At 37.0% G+C, this 26,248-nt stretch overlaps 2 protein-coding genes across 11 annotated transcripts; one reads left to right on the plus strand and one right to left on the minus strand.

Annotated features, from left to right (window-relative positions):
- Positions 1 to 617: 617 nt before the first annotated feature.
- On the minus strand, positions 618 to 23,912 carry si:ch211-214p13.9 (cell surface glycoprotein CD200 receptor 1). 10 transcript variants are annotated; one of them, XM_042001548.1, is made up of 9 exons: positions 23,637 to 23,912; positions 19,245 to 19,349; positions 18,494 to 19,126; positions 17,093 to 17,146; positions 16,217 to 16,528; positions 15,765 to 16,034; positions 2,316 to 2,406; positions 2,172 to 2,214; positions 618 to 2,084 (listed from the first exon to the last, which is right to left on the minus strand). In XM_042001548.1, exons 2-9 carry the CDS (start codon positions 19,321 to 19,323, stop codon positions 2,016 to 2,018), a joined length of 1,551 nt encoding a protein of 516 aa, XP_041857482.1. In that variant the 5' UTR covers positions 19,324 to 19,349; positions 23,637 to 23,912; the 3' UTR covers positions 618 to 2,015. The 10 variants fall into 10 exon arrangements, with proteins under 10 accessions (XP_041857482.1, XP_041857481.1, XP_041857480.1 ...); XM_042001547.1 differs by having other exon boundaries at positions 18,494 to 19,170; XM_042001546.1 differs by having other exon boundaries at positions 18,494 to 19,170; positions 19,245 to 19,412.
- cfap91 (cilia and flagella associated protein 91) lies at positions 21,370 to 26,206 on the plus strand. The gene is made up of 17 exons (XM_042001555.1): positions 21,370 to 21,457; positions 21,538 to 21,608; positions 22,086 to 22,234; positions 22,330 to 22,410; positions 22,576 to 22,632; positions 22,720 to 22,898; positions 23,029 to 23,206; positions 23,659 to 23,816; positions 23,906 to 24,061; positions 24,169 to 24,269; positions 24,343 to 24,456; positions 24,550 to 24,621; positions 24,738 to 24,884; positions 24,966 to 25,187; positions 25,296 to 25,444; positions 25,537 to 25,628; positions 25,776 to 26,206. The coding sequence occupies exons 1-17, from the start codon at positions 21,370 to 21,372 to the stop codon at positions 25,955 to 25,957; spliced, it is 2,196 nt and encodes a 731-aa protein (XP_041857489.1). The 3' UTR covers positions 25,958 to 26,206.
- The last annotated feature ends 42 nt before the right edge of the window (positions 26,207 to 26,248 follow it).

The raw sequence follows: 26,248 nt of genomic DNA on the forward strand, positions 1-26,248 counted from the left end.
AAAGACTGTTGATGTTGTTGAGTCAGAGCCAAAACCTTGCACCACCTTTAACCAAAGTTTCATAACCTATAACCCTGTGCCGAGCTGCCTCAACTGATCTTTCCTGAAAACATTAATAATGTTCAAACCTATGTGCACCTTCATGGCTTGTACTCGGTATTAATGAGAAAGGAATGTGCTTATTTTACAGTTTAGAGCTTCTAAAAATAGCACAAAATAACAGAAATACAATATATATATTATTTTTTTAACTAATGCATATGAAAAAATACTGTACTTTGTACATCATGGTTAACTGACGTTTTAATCAATTATATGATCAGATTTTGTTTATTATTCAGTCACACCTCCATGTCTGAAAATATTTCAAAACTTCCATAGCAATTATCTGTTTAGCTAAAGGTCAAATTTTCAAGGAAGTTATTTGTTTTTAAAGAAGAAATTGCTCAAAGATATGTTATTAAATGGTCAAGAAAGAGTAAACAACTGAACTGAAGCCAAATACAGTTTCATTTTCCAGTACAGAGACACAAGCTGAATAATTTATGATTCAGAGAGAAATCGTACTTATTCAAACCCGGGCTGCAAGATTTAAATGAGTTTTTACGCTAGACTTCTCAGCTATTAACTAATAAGAGCGACACAAAAGTAAGAACAGGACGTGCAACTCAGATTCACACTTGTAAGCAATTTGGTTCACTTTGTTCTTGTTTGTTTTTACTGCAAACACTTCTCTTGCTTAAATTGGCTACATGCTACCAGCCCACATGCAAATAAAAACATGAACAAATATCATGCATGAGCAGCAATCTGAGATAAAACCAAGCAAACTCTTTTCAGCTTAAAAGAAACGAAGAAAGAAAGAAGTTCTGGCAAGAAAAATTGAAAAAGTGAGTATACTTTATGTGTGTGTGTGTGTGTGTGGGGGGGGGGGGGGGGGGGGGGGGGGTATTTTGCAAAGAGAAACAGTATTTTTTGTCTCTTGCCAGTTTTATGTTGCAACAGAAAAGTTGGTTATGCTCTGACACCTACCAGTAGAGGGCAGAACAGTCCATTTTTCCCCCACCCTCCTAAGTTTAGTTTTCTTTTAAATAGACTTATAGTCATTATATGAGTGTGAGTAGGCCAAATTCATAAACCCACCTTTCAATTTGAAGGTCCATTTTGTCGATGTTTATCAAAAATGTGACCAAAGGTAGATTTAAAACAGGAGTCAGTTCTTTATTTGCTGTTTTTCTACAAAGAATATAAAATATAAAGGTCATCTCAACACTTAATCTTTTTAAATATCAATAAACCATAATGAAAAACATCTGCCACCACTTTACCCTTACACATCCTGCAAATGTTCAGTCAGTATTTGTTGTTATTAGTGCCGTTTCTACAGAACCTGATTAGAGCAACAAACGATTAGTTGTTAGAATGTATTTTAATACACATAATTACATAATTATACACTGAAATATAAAGCTATGAATAATATTATCTACATTATTTTCAGGTAACTGTATTTCTACATTGCACAAGTTCTCTGGTCTTACTGGGCTGACTCCAGTGAGAATACATTAAAAGATGAAGATGTCTTCCTGGTGGATTTATAAATAAGTGCAATTAGGTATTTCATCAACATAAACAAAAGTCTGTAGTTCTGTATTAATCCCATCCTACATCTGGCATACAATGCCATTCTTTCCAGTTTGGTGGCTCAAAGCTTGTAGTAATTGTTAATGTTCTCCATTAGACCCACTCACAGAGAGCAGTGGGCAGGATTTGCTGTGAAAAGAAGCCACTGGGTACATCCCCTGTTCCATCAGTCTATGCAGTCTGGTAGGACGAGTTTCAACTGAAAGGCTTCCCTCTCTTAATGGATGCCTTTGATCTCACTCCTCTCTTATCTTTTACTACTTCACCAATTCTCAGTTTCGCACTCTTCTGTTTTCCACAAAGTCCCAGTGCATGCATCTAAGTATGTAAATGTGATGCATGTGCAGAACTTTCATGCGTATGTCTGCAGACTAGTTATATATTGAGTTTACACGTTGAATATAGCAAGCATAGGGCTCCACTTCCCCCACATCCTCTATCTGAAAAAAGAGAAAAGAAAGTGTTGACAGAAGTAAAAACGGACTAATTGTGGTGAGGCTCCAAACTTTAAAAGAAAAATTACCTACCGGTGGGGGTTTGGATGGTTCTGTATCTGTCTGTTGACATTTTCTGTCAAAAGTTACAAAAACAAGCTGAATTATTTAATTATTATTAAAATATATGTAATTCCAAGATCTGAAAAATGCTTATTATTAAATTTTACAACTTACCCGAATATTTTTAGTTTCTTTAGTGCAAAAATTGAAATTCCCACCAATAATACAACGATTACACAAACCACAGCTTGCCAAAAAGGGAGTCCTGCAGAGAGTTCAAAGGTAAGTTAGAAAGGTTATGGACATCCTCGCTGCAACGATTTACAAATAATAAATGCTATGGAAAAATAAGTCAGTCAACCCAAAGCAAAGAAAAACATCAAACCTAAAATCTTTCCGTCCTGTTCTCTCCCGTTTGTAGAAAACTGACCTTCTTTAAACTTTGGTACCAGAGTCCGATCTTCTTCCCAGGACTTGTGACTGATAACACAGGTCAGATTTTCAGGAATCTTTGTATCAGGGAGCTCCAGAGTACTGTCTACTGTAAAATATCCCTCTGTGTCATGTTTCACTGTCAAAACTGTTGTGTTTCCTGTGTGTGTCCAGCTGATGTTGGCAGCAGGATTTCCTCCTTCAGCTTTGCATACTGCTACCGTCTTGCTGTGCTTATACTCTAACCAAGCAGATATTTTAGGAGGAACTAAAATGGGAAAGATAAACACAGGATATAAGACTCTAGCTTAAGTCATTAACAGTTCAACAACAACACAAAATCAACTATAACTGTGCCCTCATGCTGGAGGCACATGTAGAATAAAGTTAAACAGCAGAACCTCAAATAATCCTTCGGTCAGTGTAAGGGTGAAATAAAAAGTCATACCTGTGGCAGTCACTGTGATGACATAATTTTCATTTCCTCCTCTGTAGACCGACTCACACGTATAGATCCCCACATCATCAGCTGAAAAGTTTGGGATGTGCAGGTATGACTGAACACTGGAAGTGTTTTGGAGAGTCTTGCCATCATTGCAGGTGTCTCCGCTCTTACCAAGATTGCTACCTGAGATCTTGCAGATCTCAGCTCTGTGTTTCAGTTTTATATCCCAGATAACAAATATCAAATCACTCCATGTCTTATTGCTACATGTCAGGTTGACATTACTTCCAACGGGGAAATCTGCCTCTCTGTAAACTAGAAAGAAGAAAACAAACATGTAAAAACAAAATAAAAATGTGGTTAAATGCTAACAAAATGTAAAATCAAACAAAAGTAGAGATTTAACAAACAAATGATACAATTAATAATTGAGAAAACTAACTAAAAGGTATAATAATATGTAAGAAAACACAGGTATAAAACTGAAATGTCTATAAAATTATATAGTTACTTTCAACTTAGGCCTATCTATTAATTTATTAGACATTTTAATCATCTCTCTTACACTCTGTCTAAAACAAGTAAACTAGAAAATATAGAAATAAAATTGTGTTCTAACAAGTAAAAGTTAAATGTGCGTTTTAAGATGCTTTTTCTGTTGTTTGTTTCAAGTTGACAGACATGGAATAAGGTCTTTTAATAGTTAATATCTTTAATGAAAAAACACCTTCTCTTTTCTAGGAAAACAAACTTTACTTGAGACATTTCCAATCATTTCAGATTTAAAGTGCTTCATGAATACAAAAAATAATGAAAAACAAAATGTATATTTCTTAGTCACTCTCTGTGTTCTCAGACCTTTTTTAATGTTTATTGTATTAATAAATCAAATAAAGCAAAGTAGTTGGAAAGAAGGCTGAGAAAAGAATTTACCATAAACTTTAGGAGAAGTTGTGTTGGAGGTCAGAGAAGAGTTTCCATTAGTTCCTGAGAAAGACGGAGGTGGATGTTAGAAAAAAGTTAGTAATAGAGTGATTTTAGTTTTAGTTGTGATTCATTCTGAAGAGCTCAATCAGCAGAGCAGCAAACAAAATCTTTCATCTGTTAGTACTAGCTCTGTTAGGTAATGAGTTTGTGAGTTAATGAAGGTGAGAAGGGATTTACTTATTATTGTAGAAGACTTATAATCAGCAGATCTGAATAACAATTATGAAAGACACAAAACAAAGCCATCTCAAGGATTTAAAGCTCATTGTAAAACTTAAATCTCATATATAGTTGTTATGCTAATTTAAAAGAAACTTGGAGCAATACTGTAGCTAACAGTAATGCCACAAGCTAACGATAACCGCCTCTCACAACACAGTGTTTACTGCTGAGTTATATGGGGACTGACGCTTGTTTATCTCTTACAGTTGTTGGCCTAACACTGTACACTGAGGTGGGATAGTAAAACCACACGTAAGAGACCCCACAATGGAGAAAAGTTGCATCATGACGTTACTCAGAGCTGAAACCATGATTTCCACTGCAGAAGCGTGAGGCAGCATGCCATTTGCTCATTCAGAAAATGTGGGGCTAGCTTTTGAAACGTCTCTGATGTAACATTTATTTTTCCGTGTCAGCTTCAGGATGTGCCCACCTGCATGTAGTTTCCACAGCATATCTATGTTATGAGTCATTACAGTTGAAAAGAAATCTCAGTTCATTACTTTTTCAACTACATGATAACTGAATGTACGCGCTCATGTTTTCACACACTTAGAACTTAAAGGTCTGTTCAACTATAACATTACTTCTTTCACAGTTGTTCCAGTAAAATAAATAAAAATAATCCACAGGGACAACTCCTTTTAAGGTCCACTTTGTGGGCCTAATGCATTTAGTATTAAAAGTAGAATCTTTTAAAATTATCAACATTACAACCACATGCAAGTTTAATAATGTTTCAAACCTGTATCCCGGCTCCATGCCTCGGACAAAAAGATGATCACGATATAAATCCACATCATGTTTCTCATTTCTCCTCGTCTTCAGGTTCCTTTGTAAACTTGCTGCAGCAGTGCCTCTGACACCACATAACATCTATTTTAGTCTTTACAAATTCACAACCAATCAAGATCCATAGGCTTTCCTTACTTATATCATTTCATTTTCTTTTGTTTATGGTCAACAAGCTCAACAAGGGTTCAAGTAAAGCTGCTGCTCCTTCCCATCCAGATGAGCTGTGTCAAAATACTTGACACCTCTTATGAAAAAGAAATATATAAGATGTGTGACAAATTAATCCCTCCCTTCTTCTTTTTGCTCTTCTCCCTCTCCAAACCACTTTCCACTCAAACATCAGCCTTTTTTCTCCCACACAGGAAGATGTCTCAGACGTTAAGACAGCAGTTTCCTTTCTTTTTAGTCACATGATCATCCTCTTTCAAAAGTGTTTATGAAGATATGAAGCTAGACAAAACTATGAAGCGGAGATGAACTGAACAAAAACAGCGCCTTCATTGCTGTGTTGCTTTAACAATTGTGAGCATTTAAAAAGATATATATATTTCAGAATAAATTTTATTTAAAGTATTGCAAAGGTCATAAAGGCAAAGAAAGGGAACACAATTTTAAAAAATGAGACAAAAAGGTTCATTTTAAAACTCATCCCTTGTATGATTTTATACTACATGTATGTTTGGAAGTGAATCATGATACAAACATGAAATTTTGTAGGAAATCAGTAAAAATGTTTTTTTTTAAGAGTTGTTTGTTGTTGTTGTTTAGGTTATCATTTATCTAGAAGTTTGATTCCACCAATCCATTGTCAGATTTTGTACAAATGAAGGAAAGGAGAATGAACAAATCCATGGTTGCTTTTAACCATTAACAGTTTATATGGTTTCCATTAATATTAGTTAGTTTGCCATTGGGAAAAGATTGAAGAGCAATTTGTTAGAAGGACGAGGTCAGACCATGACACAGCAGTTCATCTGTAATCTTTTGTTATAAGTGGGGACAACTGTGGTAACGCATTGCTTTGTTAAAATGAATTCCGGCTGTGCGGAATGGCGGTGATAATATCATGGTTTGGGCCTGTTTTGCCGGATCTGAGTCAGGATGGATACTGTCTTTGTAATAATCTATTCTTATTATACCAGCACATTTTTAAAGAAAAATGCCACAGAGTCTCACAAAAAACTTTAAATATAAACATACACCCGCTCATCATCTCTCGGTAACTTATGCCCAGTTTATTTTGTATTTTGTTGAATCGTTGTCACACTTGTCTCTATCAGTGAGTTTTCATTTGTCAGTCCATCTTAAGTTTTCACCTGAACTTTGCCTTGATCGGTTTCAAATTTAGTTTCTTGTCCCCGTTGCCTTAGCAGCACTTTCTGTTTGATTAATAAAGTCCCAATTAGGTTCTCCCGCCTGCCTCGCAGTTCAGCTATTTGATCCTACTCCTAACTATTTTGTCATGAACAATGACATATTTCACAATGTTATATATGTTGTAATGTTATATTATTCAAACGTCTTGTGGCAGGTAGTGCCAAGCCATTTGACAGGAATGCCATCAACTGAATCTAAAACCTCATAGTCTGTTGCACACCTTAACCATGCTTTTTTTTTCTTTTTTTCACCTAACCGCAAACATTATCAGTCAATCCCAGTCAGTGTTTATTTATATAGCACTTTTCATACATTTCATAGCTCAAAGTGCATTAGCAGGGAAAAATGTAGTAGAAAATAGGTCATGCCAGAAGTAGAAAAGCAAAGGGACTGAGAAAAAGTTTGTGAAGGCTGTGACTCAAACAAACAATACTTTGAATAAAGGTCGGAGGCTTAATGCCGCAAATGTGTACAAGTGGAAATGCCATTAGTAGCAAGAATGTACAAATGTATTTTTTCATGAACCTACATTGAAATTTTACATTTTATCACACTGAAAAATAAAATCTGTTCATCAGTTGGCTTTTAATAACAAGTGAATCATACAGAAAGTAACAGCCCCAACCTCATAGTCACTCTGCCAAAGTATGTTTTAAAATATTAAAGTTAATTTTTTGTGATGGCCACATCAAAGTCCTGAACTAAATCCAATAGAAATGTTGTGGAAGAACCTAAGACAAGCATCTCATATGAACAAACCTACCAACAATGGATTAAGCTTGGAAAAATAAGGGATTTTAACTAATTCCATACATGGTGTATTGGATCATTTTCTTTTATCATACAACCATACCTGTTTTACAGTAATGTTTTGTGCCTTCACACAAATCCAACATGAATTTAATTGCCAAATATCCTCTGGCTGAATGTCTTGCTACCCTGTGCACAACACTAAAAAGTTTCCATAACATGATTATCTTAAATCTTATCATTTTGGTGGGCAGGGGTGCAGAATATTTAGAGCCTTTTAGAACTGAGATTGTGAGTCCAACATGTTGGGAAGTGCTTCTATTCTTTGGTTTGTCTTTTTGGTATAGGCAGGATAAGCCATGTTAGGTTTGTAGAATTAGATGGAAAGAATGAACATTTTCAGAGAAGAAATGATTTCTGCTGAGTAGGCGCAATGCTGGGTTGGTTGTGGTCTATCATTTGCTGGTGTAAGAAGTTAAACTGAGTTGCCGATATGCATCGCTGATGTGGGTGCAGATATTATTACTGACTCGAGCCTGCATTTGCAGATGAGAGATTTCACTGAAAACAGTGCATGTTGTAGTCATTATGTATGTGGTTAGCATCTGCAAGCTGTATGTGAACTTTGTGGCTCATAAGTGCATCTTGCAGTGAGACAACTTGATATTAACTGTTCCATATATCTGGTATGTGAGAATAGCTTTCCTTTTCTTGTATTTGCTCTCAGTTTGATCATGTTTACCACAAAAAAAAAACAACTGAAAACAGGTCGTGATCTACATCCATACCAACAATACAAATTAAAGAAATCCTCTTGTTAAATAATCTTAAGGCAATTCGCTAAAAAAAATCCCAGCTGACTGATATGAACAACTATTCAAAACCTCAAAAAGTGGATGATTTTAGGATCTGAAAACAGTGTGACACTAATAAGGAAGTACCATCTCTATAAATCTAGGTTATAAGCAAGCTCCGACTGCTGTTCTTCTTTTTCTGACATCTAATATTAGACTGTTTATTTTACATTTGGGCAGCTGAATTTCAGCTGACTGTGAGCTGGCAGATTTCATACATGTGGAACTATTTCTTCCAAAGAATTACAAAACAACCAAGCTATGAAGAAATGTTTGCTCATCCAAACATCCACACCCAAAAAAGGGAAGAAAACTCTTATAAAACTTATAAAAAGACTAACAAAGGAGAAGCATGCTCTCCATGTCACATTTCATCTATGTGCATGTGTGTATGCACCATTTCCCTTTGATAGTGCCAGCTTCCTGTTGATGTCAAAGTCAAGCTTTCTTTGGCTACTCAAACATGTTCTTAGGTGTAACAATAAAAGAGAGTTGTAAGAATGAAACCACACATGCAGCATTTACAGATTTACACCTTTTTTCATTTTAAATTTATCTGCTTACCTGCATTTTCCCTATATCCAACTTGAAGTTGATTAGGTTTTGATTGATGGTGACATTTTTAAGGGGTGCAAATATAACCAGACACTGAAACATTAAATCAACTAAATCATTATATTTCAGAAAATTTAAGTCAGTTAACTGACTTCTTCAAAGAATAGATATTTCAGTTATGGTAATTATATTAAAACAGAGTGAAAGAAGAAACACATGTATGTTTTAAAAGATACGTCATCTCATCGACATTTGACATATCTTTATGAAACATACCATTACGTAGTAAATAAACATAATTAGGTTTCAAACATGGCCCCATTTTATAGAACGCATCTTAGCCTATGTCTGTTTGGTGATCTGTATAAATACATAAAAACTGAAACTGTTTAGACAGTAGAAAATGGTGTTTTGACAGGGTTATTTCCTTGTATTAAAATACTTTAACAATCAACGCTATCCACACTGGTCTTCTTTTGTTTGTTGGCATCAGTATTCCCACCAAATGTGGAAAGCACAAGTCTTTGTAAGCTAGCCAAGTTAGCCATGGTTAGCATCACTAGCTGACTTTAAATAATTAAGAAACTGCACTGTGACATAATACTCACAGACAAATGACTAATATTACAATGGCTTCATGAGCAGCTTATCTTATAAGATAGACTATAGACAAAGAGGAAATAAACAGACAGGCAAGGAAAGAACATACTGACAAGCAGAATTTCATGTAGCTAACACAGGGATCAAACAAACTGTATTAATGCACAAAAGCACAAACTTCCGAGCAACAAAAACAACAAAAATGTATTCAAATGGGTTTTATTAATGTAAAGGTATCAAGATAGTTACACTTTAACTGTAAATTAATTTATTCATTAATTATTTCTTGTTAACATTTAACTCTAATGAATGATTTATCTATTTATTTATTTATTTTACTGGCCAAGCATGTATGAGGATGTTGCAATGGGGTCAACATGGTTTTGACATGATGTGTAAAATGAGTAATAAAGCTACAGAGAAAAGAAAAAAAAAAAATCAGTGATGGACACAGAAAATGAAACGCATGCCAACAAACGTGAACACATCACTAGTTGTCAGTTACCATGTGTCTAGATGTGTCCAAGTTCCACAATGACTGTTACCTGAATGTTCTGCAGGCAGAGTGGAAATAAAGACTCACTGGGTTTAAAGTTAGGACACTGTCAGTCAGTCTGTTACTGTAACTGCTCTCAACAGTGACAGCAATTTAGCAGCTAACCTATGAGTCAAGCTTTAATGAAGATGGGCCTCTACTGATAGAGGATGCAGTTCGGGGGAAAATGACAGCGGTTAACAATTACATACTTCAACCAGTAATGCTGATTTGTTTGAGGTTGACAAATTGTTTTCCAGTCAGCATAGTTCTTTGATTTTCTTCAAGACTGTTGATGACAAGCTGTTGGTTTTATGCTTGGCTGGCATGTGATAATATCGATTTGAATGTATTCAAGTAATGATAAAACTTGCAAGCAACAGTGCGGTTACATTTGCACAGTCAGTTGACATAGTTTTAATCGTGAAGTGTATGTAATTTTTACAATTAGTGGCAATAATTTATAAATGGCAATACAGTCAGACTGCAAGAGATTTGCAGTCCATGTTATCCCATATCATGGGAGACTGTGGAGCAAGTCATACAAAAAAAATTGTGTTTTTGAAGGGGATTCATTCTTCTCCCATATCATATTTAGATCATCTGTTGGCCCTTCTGTTACCCAATAAATTTAATTTGGCCTTTAACATACGCTACAGAACCTTTACAAGTTTCTCAGTGATGGGCCCCCTATTGACAGCTAATTCAGCATCCATCCTGCATCCTACCTGTACTCTGAGCCAGTAAAAGACAGTCTTATCTTGATTCTTGTCTTATCTCTTGTCCTGTCCCTTTCTCTCTTTCTTTTCTTCTCTTCCTAATGGCTTTTTGCGTTTCTTAGCTGAATCAGCCATGGCTCACATTTAAAATGGCCGGTGTGTTAATATCCATTTGCTAGCATGTGATGCGTAAAGCAAAACTTGGCTGCAATGTGACACACTGCCCCGGATAAAAAAAAAAGTTGTATAGTGTATTTTTTTCATCTGGGCAGTGACAGCTCCAGAAATGCACATAACAGATGTCACTGTGCCATCAAACAAGTCTAAAATGTGGAGTTTTAAGGTTGGAAATTTAAGTAATGTGTCTTTAAAAAAAAATAAACAACATTTTTCCTCACAGTAATTAGTAATTGAGTAAAAGATTGATACAACTTATTTCAAGAAATTATGCTGTTTTTCTTAGAACATCATGTTAAGTCTTATTAAAACAATCAAAATCTAGTTGCCTGTCTCTGTGTAGATAGTTAGATGAAATGTGCTATACAAATACAAAACTTGCCTGCCTTCATTTCAGCTCTACTATAAAAAAAATTCTAATTTTTGCAGACAGGAATACTTTTATTAATCAATCCTGGACATAGAATTTTTATAAATTTAATTTGTAAAAATTTTCATTTGTAAACATTTTAATTTAATTTCATTTCATTTCATTTCATTAAATTATCCTAACCATCAGCAAATCCAATACAATGTCTACATAAGAAATACATGTAATTTCCATGAGGCTTCAGCTGATTAAAGTAAATGTAAAGTGGCCAGGTTTTGGAAAGTGGTAGCTTTGAAGACCTATATTTTCAGTCAGCATTAGAGGTTTGGTTTTGACTATAGATGAACCTCAAGGATTTTTGGGAGGATAATACAAAATGGGAAGGCATGGGTCATCGTTATATTTGGGATTGTGGTTGTTTTGTTGTTTTTTTCTTTCTAGGTGTGTTATTTATTTATTGAATGCATATCATCTTGATATAAAATTTTCTGAGTTTATATGTAAATAGCCATTTAAAAAAAACAGAATTGAAAAAACATTAAATTAAATTAAATTAAATTAAATTAAATTAAATTAAATTAAATTAAATTAAACAGATAACCAATTCCACTTTGAGGTCTTGAAGGAGTTAAATTGGGGTGCTGTACAAAGAGCTGTAAAGCTGTTAAACATTTATCAACTACTCTCTAAAGTATTGGTGCTTTAAAGTAATTTTAATCTTAGATTCAGTTCCTGGTTTGTGTGCTTTGACTTATTTCATCACTGCTTCATACAACTAAAACATAATGGCTTGTCTTGAAATTGACGTCATCTCACCAGAAAATAGAGTAAACTTTTATCCGCATATCCAAAAACAGCAATGCCACAATTCATAGTTAAAAATTGTGTTATAATTATGTACAAGGCAGCATTAAGAAGCCTTAAATGTACACTTATTTAATTGTTACCATTTAATCTTAACATTTAAACCAAACCATGTGCAGTCATTGTATCCATTGCCATGTGTTTCTAACTCCTAATTCTGATCTAACTATAGCTAAAAAGTAGGAAGTTACAACTTAAAAAGCAGAACACTGAAGGTAAAGTCTCAAAAAAGCCATGTCATGCATTAGTCAGATAAGTAATGCTGAAGCAATGTGTTAAAAACTCTTGGAAGTGAGCACTGTTGCTTGGCTTTCAGGCAGTCTGTGAGGCATCTGTGAGCTGAATAATAAAAAAGTCATGAAGTTAGTGAAATTCAGTTTAACTGTACATCTCTTATATATGTATCTATAGCTGTTACTAGATATACAGTATATCTTCACCATGCTGAGGTGGCACCACACAGAGAGGAGGTCCAAGCACTGGTGGCCTGGTGCAGTGACAACCACCTCAACCTTAAGACCAAGAAGACAAAAGAAAATCATCATTGACTTCCGGACGTCAAGGACCAAACACACTTGGGCCTGAGCATCAATGAGGAAAAAGTTGAGCAGATCACAAACTTCAATTTTCTTGGACTGCACATCTCTGAGAACCTGGGCTGGACTGTGAACACCACCCACATTATTAAAAAAACCCTTCTTTACTGAGATTGCTGAGGAGGAACAAACTTCCGCCAGCTCTGCTGAAAAATGTTCACCAGTCCCACGCCTAGAGGAGATGAGCCATCTCCTCCAACAGGCCACAAAGATCTGGGATGACCCCGCCCACCCAGAACACTCCCTGTTCACCAGCCTTCCCTCTGGCAGACTCAGAGGCTTTACTTACTTACTTACTTACTTACTTACTTACTTATTTATTACTAATGACAAACACAATCTGCACTCATTAAATCATCTATAATCTGGATTTTGATGCCCCTCAGCAAGACCCTTGACTCGCAGCTGCTCCTGGGTGGGGATTTGGAGCAGTGTAACTAGGATGGGTTAAAAGCAGAAACGGAATTTCCCAACTTAGATTGATAAAGTATTATTAAAGAAAAAAAGAATTACCTTCATATCAGGAACCTTCTCGCTGTGAGGTGATGGTGGTAACCACCACACCACTGTGTCCCAGCTAACACCTTTCACATGCTAATGCTACCATCTAGTGGACATTTTCATCATTCCACCATGAGACTTGTTAATTATCAAAGAAGCCTTTAAACTTTTCTTATTAGTAGCCTTCAAACAAAGCACTTAAAGACCACATGAAACCTTTTTCAGCTCATTCATCATACACTAAAAGGCTACTGGTGATATTTTGGCAGTGTCGCTGAATGAAGACAGAGAAATTCAGTAACAATATCCAGCAGCCACTTAATTAGATTAATATAAGATGAGGTAGTTCAATATTTAGAAAAGAAATTCTAAACTAAATTTTCATTATATTTTACAAAAGAGGAGAAAAAGAGGAAACTAAAATTATTTTGGGTCCCTGAACTTAATAAGAGTTTAGAGAAATTAGCAAGTGTCAATAAACTAAGAAAATAATTGTAGATTAAGACCTGACACAAAAAATTAAGTTTTGTTTTTATTTTATTATTTATAGTGATTATTCATCTAATAGTCCAACTATTTTCTATACCCACTTTATTTTACTCAGGGTCACATAAATGTGCTCTTGCAGCTGCCATCAGGCAAGATGAAGGGCACATTCATGGACAGGCCATCTGCCCATCACACAACTGCTTTAAAGTTAGACATATTATGAAAAACGTATCCACATCTATTTGTTAGGCTCTCATAGAGATGGATACGATTGATTTGGTCTCTTTATGTTTCCTCTTGGCACAAGTTGTTCCCAGTATCCTCCAGTAGTCAAGTCAAGAGTCAAGGTTTAAGGATGTCTTTTTTTATTCCTACACGACACATTTGTTGCACAGCCAGCAGTAACCATACATCTGCTATTACATCAACAGTATATTCACAGCTAATGTGAAAGCATTTTGGTCCAAAACTGGTGGTGTAGGATCAGACGAGATTAATTGGGCCGTCTTCAAAATCTTGGCCTTGTGCAGATGATGAAGACCATTCAACCTTTGTCACACATTTTTATCATTTCCTACAATCTTTCCCCATATTTGATGGTATGTTACTTCTTCCACCTGACAAAGGAGAATGTAAGAAAAAGTAAAGAAAACAAACATTTTTATGAAAGTTTTATTAACAAAGCTGCACACAACATCCCACATGAGACATGATGGGCAGCTTGTTGTTAATTAGCTTGATGTTAATTACACTGTCCAGAAATGTATACTGCAGCATAAGCCGCCCAATAATTCATCATTGTAGGTGACAGCACTATTGGACTCTTAACAATTCAGTTTTTGCATTTAAGACAAAGTACCAATCAGTTCCACTGTGCCTGGGAAAAGTCACACAAATAAGATGACTCAGTAAAAATATGAAGTTAAGTTTAAGCAAACCACTTACCTTAACTTTATGGGTTTCTTTACTGCATAAAGCAAGAATCCTCCTAAAAATACGATTACCACAATGACACGTATCCACGGGAAGGAGGAATAATCTGCAGAGAGATCAGAGTTGTTATTAATGTCATAGACGAGTGTTTTTCAGGCCAAGGACCCCTAAATGGATTGATGGATAAGAGACCATCATACAGCTGATTGGCATGTGTATTGAGACTTTGCATGTACAGTAACTGTTAAGTTTCTTTAGCTCAGTGAAAATGCCATTATGTGAGTTTGGTGACCCAGACATTGCCACTGTGCAGCAGCTCTGTGTGCATTTAAAGATGTTTCGGATAGATGAACGTAATTCCAACACAGATCACAACACAACCAACTGAAAGCCGTCAAACCTCAGAGTGGTACAGAAGCGCAGCGTCTTCATCAGCCTCAACAATTAGAAAAGAGACACTTCTGCAGAGTACTCTTATTGACTATATTGACACTTTTCACCTTCCACCTGAGGAGGAAAATATCTTGTGTTTGCATTGTGTTTTTTGACTGAGTAACAGAGCTATAAATTTTCCCTCATAACAGTGTCTATACAGTTTGATATGATATACTGGCCTCAGTAGTTGGCTGTTGTGGATAAGAGCTGCAGTGTTTCAGCCAAGAATATCCTGATCTGATTCCACAAGATTCCTGGATGAAGAAAATTATGTTTATTTGTTTTTTTCTTTTTTTTCATTAATTTTTCTTCTGTATTTAGTTTAAAAAGGTATCTTCATTTTTAAATAATATTGGTGCATGCATCCTTGTTTTGGGATCTAAGTCAGCTGGTACTAAACAGACCAATCATTGGGAACCTGACACATCCAGCCTGTAACATACAGACTTGTGATTGTCACCGCAGCAGGGTTGGTACCTCCTCTTTGTGTGTAGGAGGCTTGAATGAACGAGTCCAGCCCTCTCTTGTGTTGCATGTAACAATAGAAACGTTGGTTTCATCTAAGCTGTAGCAGAGCGGTCTACATTCGCCCTTGTTGCTGTATGGACTGGGTAAAAGGGTCGCACAGGAAGTATGCAGGCATAAGTGTGAGCACATGTAGCCTACATCAGGCATATGAAAAATATAAAAAAAACTGGCTAATCAGTCAAAAATTTCAGGACCCCTATGCAATACCTCTCCAGACCCTTAAGGGTCACGGACCCCTGTAAAAGACCTCTGTCATAAAAATCAACATTTCATATCTGTTTACAGACAATAAGCATTAATATATATAATATAATATAAAGTCTTTTGTCAATGTTTACCCAAAAACATTAAATGTAACTTAGAGCCCCCCCCCCCCCCCCAATAAAAAGATATTTTACTAAAAAAAAATCAAACCTAAAATCTTTCCGTCCTGTTCTGTCCCGTTTGTAGAAAATTGACCTTCTTTAAACTTTGGTACCAGAGTCCGATCTTCTTCCCAGGACTTGTGACTGATAACACAGGTCAGGTTTTCAGGAATCTTGGTGTCAGGGAGCTCCAGAGTACTGTCTACTGTAAAATATCCCTCTGTCTCATGTTTCACTGTCAAAACTGTTGTGTTTCCTGTGTGTGTCCAGCTGATGTTGGCAGCAGGATTTCCTCCTTCAGCGCTGCATACTGCTACCGTCTTGTTGTGCTTAAACTCTAACCAAGCAGATATTTTAGGAGGAACTAAATTGGGAAAGATAAAAATAGAGGATTTAAGACTTTAGCTTAAGTCATCAAAAGAACAACAACTTCTTAAAATGAACCTTTAACCTCATGCTGGAGGCACATGTAGAATAAAGTTAAACAGCAGAACCTCAAATAATCCTTCGGTCAGTGTAAGGGTGAAATAAATAATAAAGTCATACCTGTGGCAGTCACTGTGATGACATAATTTTCATTTCCTCCTCTGTAGACCGACTCACACGTATAGATCCCCACATCATCAGCTGAAAAGTTTGGGATGTGCAGGTATGGCTGAACACTGGAAGTGTTTTGGAGAGTCTTGCCATCATTGCAGGTGTCTCCGCTCTTACCAAGATTGCTACCTGAGATCCTGCAGGTCTCAGCTCTGTGTTTCAGTTTTATATCCCAGATAACAAATATCAAATCACTCCATGTCTTATTGCTACATGTCAGGTCAACATTACTTCCAACAGTGAAATCTGTCTCTCTGTAAACTAGAAAGACAAAAACAAACATACTTGAATTTTACAATTAGGACAATTAAATACTTTATTTATATATTATCATTACATAACACAATAAACAAAGTAAACATGTCTTTTAACCAACAAAATACTAAGATTTCTTAAAGAAAGTCTACAACTTTTAATCAAGCAAACAAACTAAAAGATAAAATACTACAGAAAACACAGGTAAAAGTAACTGAAGCATATTAGAATTAATAAAAATAAATGGTTGCTTCATGTCACAAAACCTGGCCCATAAATGAATCTACCATATTTTTAAATTATGCTCAAACAAATAGAAACTAATGTGTTTTCACTTATAATAGTTAATATCTTCACTAGAATAATGACACACTTTCCTCTTACAGAGCATTTCCAGTCATTTCAGCCTTATAAATAAAAAACTAAATAAAAAAATGAATAAATAAATAAAATCGTATACTTCTTTAAGTCATTTTCTTTCTATTTTCTGACCCTATTATATTAACTATGTTGCAATCTCCGTCTCACAAAGTAAAGTAGTTGGAAAAAAGCATGGGGCAAGGAATTTACCATAAACCTTAGGAGAAGTTGTGTTGGAGGTCACAGAAGGATTTCCACTAGTTCCTGAGAAAGACGGAGGTGAACAGAAGAAAAAACTTAGTAAGATGATGATTCTTTTTTTTTTTTTTATCAGAGAGTATTGATTCATTCTTAAGTGCTCACTTGGCAGATCAACAAACAAGGTGGTTAATCTGGTAGTAGTAGTTCTAGTAGTTAAGGATTTGGTTTGTATGTTTTCCGTAAAATAATCAACGGTTTTCTAAAATACGCAAATTCACTGCCCTGACTCTGAGACACAGAAAAACTTATCTGTCACCTGCTTGCATACTTGCCCACTCAAGTACAAGCCTGCGACTCAACCAATTTACTCACAACACTGGATTAACGCACCTATAAACCTGCTTGCTGCCTCACGTCAAAGATAATAAACTTTTACAGGCTCTCTCTGCTCTTGGGTCTGTCTATGTACCACGACAAGCTAAGACATTATTTATGAAGACAGTTGCTTTCAAGGTACTCTTTGTGGACTAGAAGTTTTTTTGTTTTAATAGCAGAAAATTTTAAATGATAGACAACATTATAACCACATGCAAATTAAATATGTCAATGTGTCAAACCTGTATCTCTGCTCCATGCTTTGGACAAAAAGGTGATTAAGACATAAGTCCACATCCTGTCTCTCATCTCTGGTCGTCTTAGGTTTCTTTGAGAACTTGTTCCAGTAGTGCCGCTCACACCACACAAGACCTATTTTAATTTTCACACCATTGCATCAACTGAAGATGCATGTGTTTTCCTGTGCTACCATTTCTCTGCTGGTGTGTTTTGCTTTCTTTAAGCTTCAATTCACCAATCTTGGGGTTGAAACTGTGAAAATCCTTGAAACCCTTTTTGAAAAAGAAATGAGGATGTAAGAAATGAACCTCTTGCCTTCTCGTTGTTGTTGCTCCACCTCTGCAAACCACTTTTGACGTAAGAGTCAGCATTTTTTTTTTTTTTTACATAGGAAGATGTCTCATCTCTGAAAACACCAGCTTCCTTTCTTGCTAGTCACATGATCACCCTATTTCGACACTATTTCTTTTTGTGGGGTTTTAATGTGTGTGGCCACTTTACACATTTCAAATTAAATTTAACCTAAAGCTTCATAAAACTCACAAAGATCTGATTTGTAGATCAGCGATTTAACTGACAACACATGTGGTAGCCATTATGTATGTGGTTAGCATGTGCAAGTTGTATGTGAACTTTGTGCTTACATCTTGATATTGACTGCCCCATATATGATGTGATCTGGTAAAGAACTGTTGAGGCAAAAAGTTACTCTGTCAAGGATGAGCAAACAGCACGGGAGGCCCCTAGCGACAGGGTCCAGTTTAGCTGAGAGATAAGCAACAGGGCGTAACTTACCTCCGTGAGTCTGGAGCAGGACTGAAGTCATCGAGCCATTTCTCTCATCCACTGCCTGAACGAATGGTTTCTCAGGATCTGGCAGGCCCAGAGTGGGGGCAGTTTGTAGTGCCAGCTTCAGATCAACAAATGCACGTTCTGCATCCTCATTCCAGGAGATGGCATCACCTGGTCTCAGTCCCTTACCATGACTGAGTGCTGACAACGGTGCTTCCATGATAGAATAATTAGGAATGAAATTCCTGCAATAGGAAGTTGTCCCCAGAAAAGACATGAGCTGTTTTTTAGTGCGAGGTCGAGGAATGTTCTGGATAGCAGACACACGCTTCGAAGAGATGGCACGGCTACCTGCGGAGATCACATGACCCAGAAATGTAACTGTTTGCTGCACAAATTGCAGCTTTTTCAGACTAGCTTTGTGACCCTGTTCAGCTAGATGTTTCAACAGTGCAATAGTGGCCTCCTCACACTCCTCACGTGTTTTAGAAGCAATCAAAAGGTCATCCATGTACTGACATAGAGTGGTATCAGGAGGAAGGACCAAGCCAGACAAACTTTCCCTCATGGCGGCGTTGAAAATGGTGGGGCTCGTGCAGAACCCCTGGCACAAACGACTGAAGGTCCAGGTTTGACCTAGGAACTCAAAAGCAAACCAGAACTGGCTGTCTTCATGTATCCTGATTGAGAAGAAAGCATTACTCAAATCACAGACACTATACCAAGAAGAATCCTGTGGAATCTGAGACAGTACCGTGCAAGGGTTCGGAACTGATGGTGCACGGGGTTGAACCGCAGAGTTGACTCTTTGAAGGTCCTGACAAAATCTCCATTCCTCTGGCTCACCCGCATCCCTGACCTTTTTTACAGGAAACATAGGAGAACGGCAAGGAGAGGAAGCACAGGGTTTGACTATTCCTGCCTGTCGAAGAGCAGAAAACACAGGCATGATACCACGCACAGCTTCAGGTGTCAAAGGATATTGCTTCTGATGAGGGCGATAATCAGACAATCATAAATCCAATCACAATAAAATAGCCTGACTCATGTGAAAGTTTCCGTTCCCAAAATAAATAAACGCTCTAAGGAAACGTAAGATATAAAATCACTACAAAGCAGTATTGATTCAAAAGAGGTTAAATATAAATACCTCACAAACCAAAAAGCAATAAAGGAGTTCCAGTCAAAAACAAATGCAATCAATACCCTTAGAAATGCAAATACTTTGTTATTTCTTTGATTTGTTAACTCATTTTATAACTCAGTCGTATTCATTGTGTCCCTTTCTGCTTATACTTTATATGTAGCTTTTTGTTATAATACTATTATTCTTCTATAGTATCTATCTTTTGGTATTATTGTGCCTCAATGTGGTGAGTAACATTTTGTGCAACCATGAATGTTTAAAAGTGGCTTGTGCAAACTCCCTGTTCCAAAACACTGAGGGCTTTTATTTTATTATTTTTATTTAGACGAATTTGACAGCAGCAATGAGCCTCAAGTCAGCTGTAAAGGTAAAAGCAACTAATCTCAGAGGGAAAGTGAATTTAAACTAAAACATATGAAGGAACATGTTTTAACAAGTACAGTATATATTGCAAGTATAAAAAGTAAATAATAATATTAATAAAACAAAAAGAAAGAGCACCTTTGAGAAGTAGGATTTCTCATTAATAAAGATAGAGCCTACAAGAAACTTAGTCTACAATTTACAGAACAATATCAAGATAATGCTGGTCAACATAAAATTATAGAGACTGAACTTTGCATCAACAAAAATCAGTGTTGAATGCCTGTCATTTTCAGGCCTTCGAGCAGCATTGCATTAAAAACAGGCATGATTCTGTCATAATATTCATTAGATGGACTCAGGAGCAGCTTCAGAAATTATTTGTCTGTTACAAGGTCCACTGTGCCATACCCAAAAGCAGGTTTAAAGCTAAATCATGCAAATAAATAAATAAATTAATTAATTAATTAATTAATTAATTAAAAAGGTAAGCCATATGTAACTGAAAATCAAATAAGAAAAAAAATCTAAAATAGTTACATAATAAACACACTCAAACACCTCATTTCAGGTTAACTGAATCAGACTGCGAGGACGATTGTTTCAATGGAAAAAACTAATGGTGCTCAGTAGATGCACCTTCAGTCGGAAACCTACATAATGCGGTTCTTGCTGGTGTCAAAACATCTTTCCTTTTAGGAGTCACATATGTAGTATGCCTTGTAGAGCAGTGTGCAATAGCCACCAGGACAGGGGACAAGAGAAGCTCTAACACGTCTTTATTCCTCAGCTCGTTCTGTCCGCATAAATGTCCGTCCTCATGTGTCCTACCAACACCTACACACATTGGTTCATACTACACATTCACTTCTGCTACAACATAAAGTTGATAATGTGTTGATCATGTGGATTTGCAAGCTTTTTGCAGACTGTGGTTTAATACTGGTTTCCTTTTGTTGTAAAACTTGTTTTTTCCTCACACAATTTCAACTCATTTTATTCTGACAACTCTCCTCTAACAAATGCATTAAAGAGCTGACCAAAAGTGGCACGTTTGTACATTTAATTTCCTGTCTGTACTTCTGTCTTTTTGTCTGTACATGTAATTTGCTTTTCATTTTCTCCCTTTAGGAAATATTACTGTCCTCAAGACTTATTTGTTCTCAAGGATAAATAAATAAACGCCTTTAGCAGGTCATGAGTGGACCTAGCTACAACTCCACGCACTGGAAAAGACGTTTGAGATAACTCCTCCTTTGTCCGCGCAGTCTGTTTACCATCTCCATGGTAACAGTGGTACGCTTGGACATTGCTGTTCCTGTAAGAAGTTGGGTTAAAACCTAATTGTTTAATTTGCTACTTAAAGAAAATGAGTACTTCTTTGACCCACACGGTCACTAAGAAACATTATGATAATGAAGCTGCGACGCGGGAGCGGACTTATGACTACTTATACGGTGAGTAAAAATACCTGAACGTACGCTAACGTTTGAAAAATCTGCTAGCTTGTTGCTGTCTGCTGAACTGTTCGCCTCAGATCCGGTGTACACCGTGTCATCGGAGCTGGACCACACCAGGAGGGGCGTCTATGCGATGAAGGGTCGACTTGTAAGTTGTGTCCATTTTTGCTGTAGGTTGCGTTGCTAATTGCGTAAGTAAATATTACGTATTCAGTTTCACAGCGTAAGCCACAAATTTTGTTTTGTTACAGTACCAATTAAACTTTTACATCAAATTGTGAATGTAGGATTAAATGTTTTTATTCATTATGTAGTCTCTTCTTTTCAAGTATTAGAACTTAGAATAATTCACAAAGACAGCATTTGTTCTCTTGAGTTTACTCTTAACATAATATGACAATACCTTTAAAATATCTCAGCTTTCTTTAAATTTTTTAATCATTAGCATAACTCGGGCCATAATTTCGTCTCCCTCAAGTTCCTGTTTTTACAAGCTGTCTCCTGCATTATCCAGCTTCCAAACTCTTACCTTGGGTCAATACTTTATAGCTCCTCTGTTGTTGGTGTTAGAATATTAAAAAGAAATTGATTAAACCCTAACAGTTTTTCTCTTCTCCATACTCAGAGGCGCGTGCCTGAGTTTGCGTCTATGTTTAGTGACAACCCACGCTACACTGTCAAACTGAACCCTGTAGATCCAGTCCCAGCCTTTATTGATCATCGCTGGCGAGGACATGCAGAACAGCGCAGAGAGGTGCTGCAACAGCTGGCTGGGTAAAAAAAAGCACATTTATTTAAATGTATTTAATGTGCAGTTAAGGTGTTGTTTATCAGTTTGAGGTTGTCACTTTTGATTATCTCTTTGTCAGCTTTATTCCAAATGCTCAGACAAGGCTGAAAAGGACGAAGGGTCATGTGACCGGGGCTGATTACTGGAAATACTTAAAACGGTTTGACCTGCTAGCCAGAATTCTGAAGCTTGATTTTGACAGATCATTAAGCAGCTGCTATCTTAACACCATGTCAATAAGCTAACTTCTCTGTTGGCTGGACTGTATATGTTTGCAAATGTTGGTAAAGCTTCTGGTACTGGTGCCCTGTTCTTTTCTCTTTAGCCCACTGATTCCCTTAGCAGAGGAGTTTCCCCCAAATTTGATTTTGGCATCACCAAGGTGAGTTCCCCAGGTTTTTCTTGCATCTTTATATTTATTGCTCTATTATTTTTTTCTTTGTGAGCTTTGACCTTTGTGTCATCTCAGAAAGAACTTTATAACCACTGATGGAAAAAATGATGAGCAACAACCCACTCACTGCACTGTGGGGGTTCAGACGGACTATAGAGAGAATGAAACACAGACCGATCCATACAGTCCTGAGTATGCAGTAAAGCCTGGGACAACTGCTTCAGAGCTTCTGCAACTGGCAGCTTTGACTTGGGGTACAAGATAAAATGATCCCATAGCTGGAAACAAATAATAACATATTAACACCACAAATTTTTAGATTCCTCCTGGTCATTGGAACAGAATGAGTCTTATCACACTCTATGTTATGTCACTTCTCCTCAGGTCATGGTTTGCCAGCAGGCCTGGCTGAGGTGGAAATGATAGAACGGTTACGTGCAAAGCGAGCTTGGGAGGCAAGCCTTCCTCCACTAAATGACTTGAGTCAGCTCGACAAGAGGAGGCGTATGATGGAGGAGATGGAGGCCAAGCAGTGGGCTTTCAGGGAAGGAGAAATACAGAAGTGGGTAAAAGTGCATTTATGTTTTTAAATAAAAGTTCACTTTGAGGGGGGGCAATAGCTCAGCTGGTTGTGCATGTACCTCATAGGCTAAAGCACCTTGACATATTCTGTCCAAATTTAAGTCGTAGCTTGTGGGCTTTTTACTTCATGTTATCCCCCTCTGTCTCTGACAAGCTACTTAAAAAAAGGACCACTAGAGCCCACTACCACTAGAGTATATAGGTATGTAGAGTAAATGCATATTAATATGTGAAACTGATGACCCACATTGCTAGAACTATTTTAGTTTAGTTGGGTATAATGTTTGTAAAACCTAATTTAACCTAAGTGTAAACTAAGAATTGTGTACCTATTGCATGCCTTATCAAGTAATCATTGTAAACAATCACTCTGTGTAATGTTCCATCACTTTTTACAATACAAAACCTACCGTTTTATTTCTTGTGTTCCAGGTTACAGGAGGCTCGTTTTGCTGTGCTGAAAGACCTGTTGAGGCAGAAAGAAGAGGCGCAGAGGGATCTCACAACGGAGCGACTGAACCGGATATATTCTGAGCAGCAAAAAAACAAGGAAACCAAGTTACACAAAATTCACACTGACTATGTCAGATGTAAGATATCCTCTAATATTGATTATTGTATTGATAGGGGTTGATTTTCACTTCTTGTCATCTAGTCCTCACGTTTTATTTGTCTGTAGCACTAAGAAAGCTGGAAGCTAAGAGGAAAAATGTGGAGGGGAAGCTACAGCGATGGGACATCATCACTGGTTCCCAGACATATGTCCGTCAGACCCTCAGGAACTTTTCCACAGACAGTGACAAGTTTACAAGCCACTCCTTAATCTCTTATGAAGGTTTGAATATAGATGCTCCTTAGCAAAAATTCAGTGTTGCCAAAACAACACGTCAAATACTACAAAATCTCTTTATTTTTAAGGTAACTATTTTATGTTGACCACAGGCTTGCTAGAGTTAGAGGCATCAGTCTTCAAGCCTCAAGTCCTCAATGATGTGATCGAAGCCCCTGTGAACAAAGCAGTGGAACTATTTAAGGAATACAAGGTAAAGCAGAAAAAAATTAATCAAAATAACTCAAGATTTTGCTACCTGCAGTTTACAAACCTTGGCTCCATAGACCCACAGGGAGGAGATGAAGGCACACATGAGAGAAAAGTCCTTGCGTTTTCTTGTCAAAAAGAAGAAGCCAAAACCTCGTCCTGTCACTCCCAGAGTGGAACAACCTCTAGAGGTAAATCCATACCTGCATGATTGGTCATTTGTTATTTCTCATGCGTTATATATGCTATCTGCTAACCAGTGTGCTGTATATGTCTGTATTAAGGGAGATGAAGAGGCAGAGTTTGCAGCAATCCACCTGCAGAAATTACTGAGAGGAAGAAGAATCCAGTATGAGGTCTGTATGTGTGCTTGAGATCATGCATATAATCAGTCTTATTTTTCAAGTTGCTACAGCAATTTTAATGTACTTCAAATTTCACTTCAGGTTAATTTCTAACTCTTGTTTTGCAGATGTTTAAGGCCAAAGAAAACCAACAGGCGCTAATCCAGGAACTAAGGACAGTCCATGCCCTCCAGAGTGAGGAGCAGCAGTTACAGAAAGCTGACAAAGAACTTGTGTTGACCCTGGAGAAACAGAGAAACCAACAAAGACTAAAGGCACAGCAAACTCTTACAATCACATTATCAAAAAGTTTGGAAGCATAAATCTCATCACCCTCTTCATCCTCTTTTTCGCAGATCTCTCAAGAAGAGGCATCTCATGCCAGAGTGGTAGGTGCAGAGCTTGAGCAAGTGTTTGACACTTTGTCCAAGGAGCTGATTCATTTTCAGGAGGAGCGCAGGATCCATGCTTTTGCACTTCTGGCTGAGCGAGAGCGTCGTCGCCGAGAGGCTGAGGAGAGTGGAAGGAGACAGGTGGAGGAACGCAGGCGCAGAGAGGAGGATGACATCTTCAGACAAGTATGTACATTTTTATATTTCTATTCTATTACAAGTGGGAAAATGAGTTTGTAATGTTTTAACATTACACATCTTTTAATGCTCATCGTCCTCATTACTGTGTCACAGGTGGTACAGGTTCACCAGGAAAGTGTGGATATGTATTTAGAGGACATCATATTGGAGACCTTGGAGCAGGTAGCTGACCAGCAGGCCAGAGAGGAGATCCGTAAGAAGGCCAAAGAGCTCAGTGATATTGTTTATTCTGTGGAGGAAAGGTACATGACACCTTTAAATTTCTACTGATGCTTTTTACAAAGAAATTCTAACCTAAAAATAATATTGAGATATAATTTGTATGTGGGAGCAGCCAGGACAACCTTCAGTCAGAGGAAATAGTGTCAGAGCTTGTGTACAGCTTTCTTGTCCCAGAAGTGAAGAAGAGCAATGTCAGGCAAAGAGGTGTGTGTTTACACATTCTGAAAGTCAGAATAAAAGAATAGTAACATATGAAAAATACACCATAAATCTTTATATAAATTAGAAGTGTTTGTGTTTTTACAAGCAAAGAAAAATAATTGATCTTGTCTGACCTTGTCTCTCTGCCAGTGCACCAAAAGCAGCTTAAACACCTGCAGGCTGCTCAAAGCATCATTCAGGGGACTGCTGCACCTGCTGGGATCCAGCCTCCAGGAGCATCTCAGAGAACTAGTTCCAGTGTAGGAACCTCCAGTGGGGTCATCAAGGAGATAAGCCAAGCAGAGCAGGGGAAACAAACAGAATCCGAGTAAAGACAGGCCTAAAATATAGGAAGTGATTGATAAAATTGTGTGCTCGTGTTTTTAAGGTATTTGCTGTGAATTTCATACTATACTTTGGGTTAATACTCGTAATTTTATTCCAGAATGATCAGTATATTTGCACCGTGACTGAAGGCATTCAAGCAAATGTTACATTTTCAACCTAGTTTTCTAGTTTGATGGGACCTGAACTTAGGCATAGATGTTATAGATGAGATTAAAAAAATGGAATTGGGTGTACATTTGTCTAACTCCTTCCATCAATGAAGCACTTCATCACTA

Source organism: Melanotaenia boesemani, chromosome 12 (assembly GCF_017639745.1).
Source record: "Melanotaenia boesemani isolate fMelBoe1 chromosome 12, fMelBoe1.pri, whole genome shotgun sequence".
NCBI lineage: Eukaryota > Metazoa > Chordata > Actinopteri > Atheriniformes > Melanotaeniidae > Melanotaenia > Melanotaenia boesemani.

What these genes read in the sequence shown, in the direction of transcription:
- si:ch211-214p13.9 (XM_042001541.1), bottom strand. Translation starts at nt 19,439, where the DNA reads ATGCCTGTGTTTTCTGCTCTTCGACAGGCAGGAATAGTCAAACCCTGT. An exon ending in CATCACAGTGACTGCCACAG is followed by an intron (nt 16,035 to 16,216) that starts GTATGACTTTAT and finishes TTCCCAATTTAG; the next exon opens with TTCCTCCTAAAATATCTGCT. An exon ending in GGTACCAAAGTTTAAAGAAG is followed by an intron (nt 2,407 to 15,764) that starts GTCAATTTTCTA and finishes AACTCTCTGCAG; the next exon opens with GACTCCCTTTTTGGCAAGCT.
- cfap91 (XM_042001555.1), top strand. Translation starts at nt 21,370, where the DNA reads ATGAGTACTTCTTTGACCCACACGGTCACTAAGAAACATTATGATAAT. An exon ending in TTGATTTTGGCATCACCAAG is followed by an intron (nt 22,633 to 22,719) that starts GTGAGTTCCCCA and finishes GTGTCATCTCAG; the next exon opens with AAAGAACTTTATAACCACTG. An exon ending in AACTATTTAAGGAATACAAG is followed by an intron (nt 24,270 to 24,342) that starts GTAAAGCAGAAA and finishes TTGGCTCCATAG; the next exon opens with ACCCACAGGGAGGAGATGAA.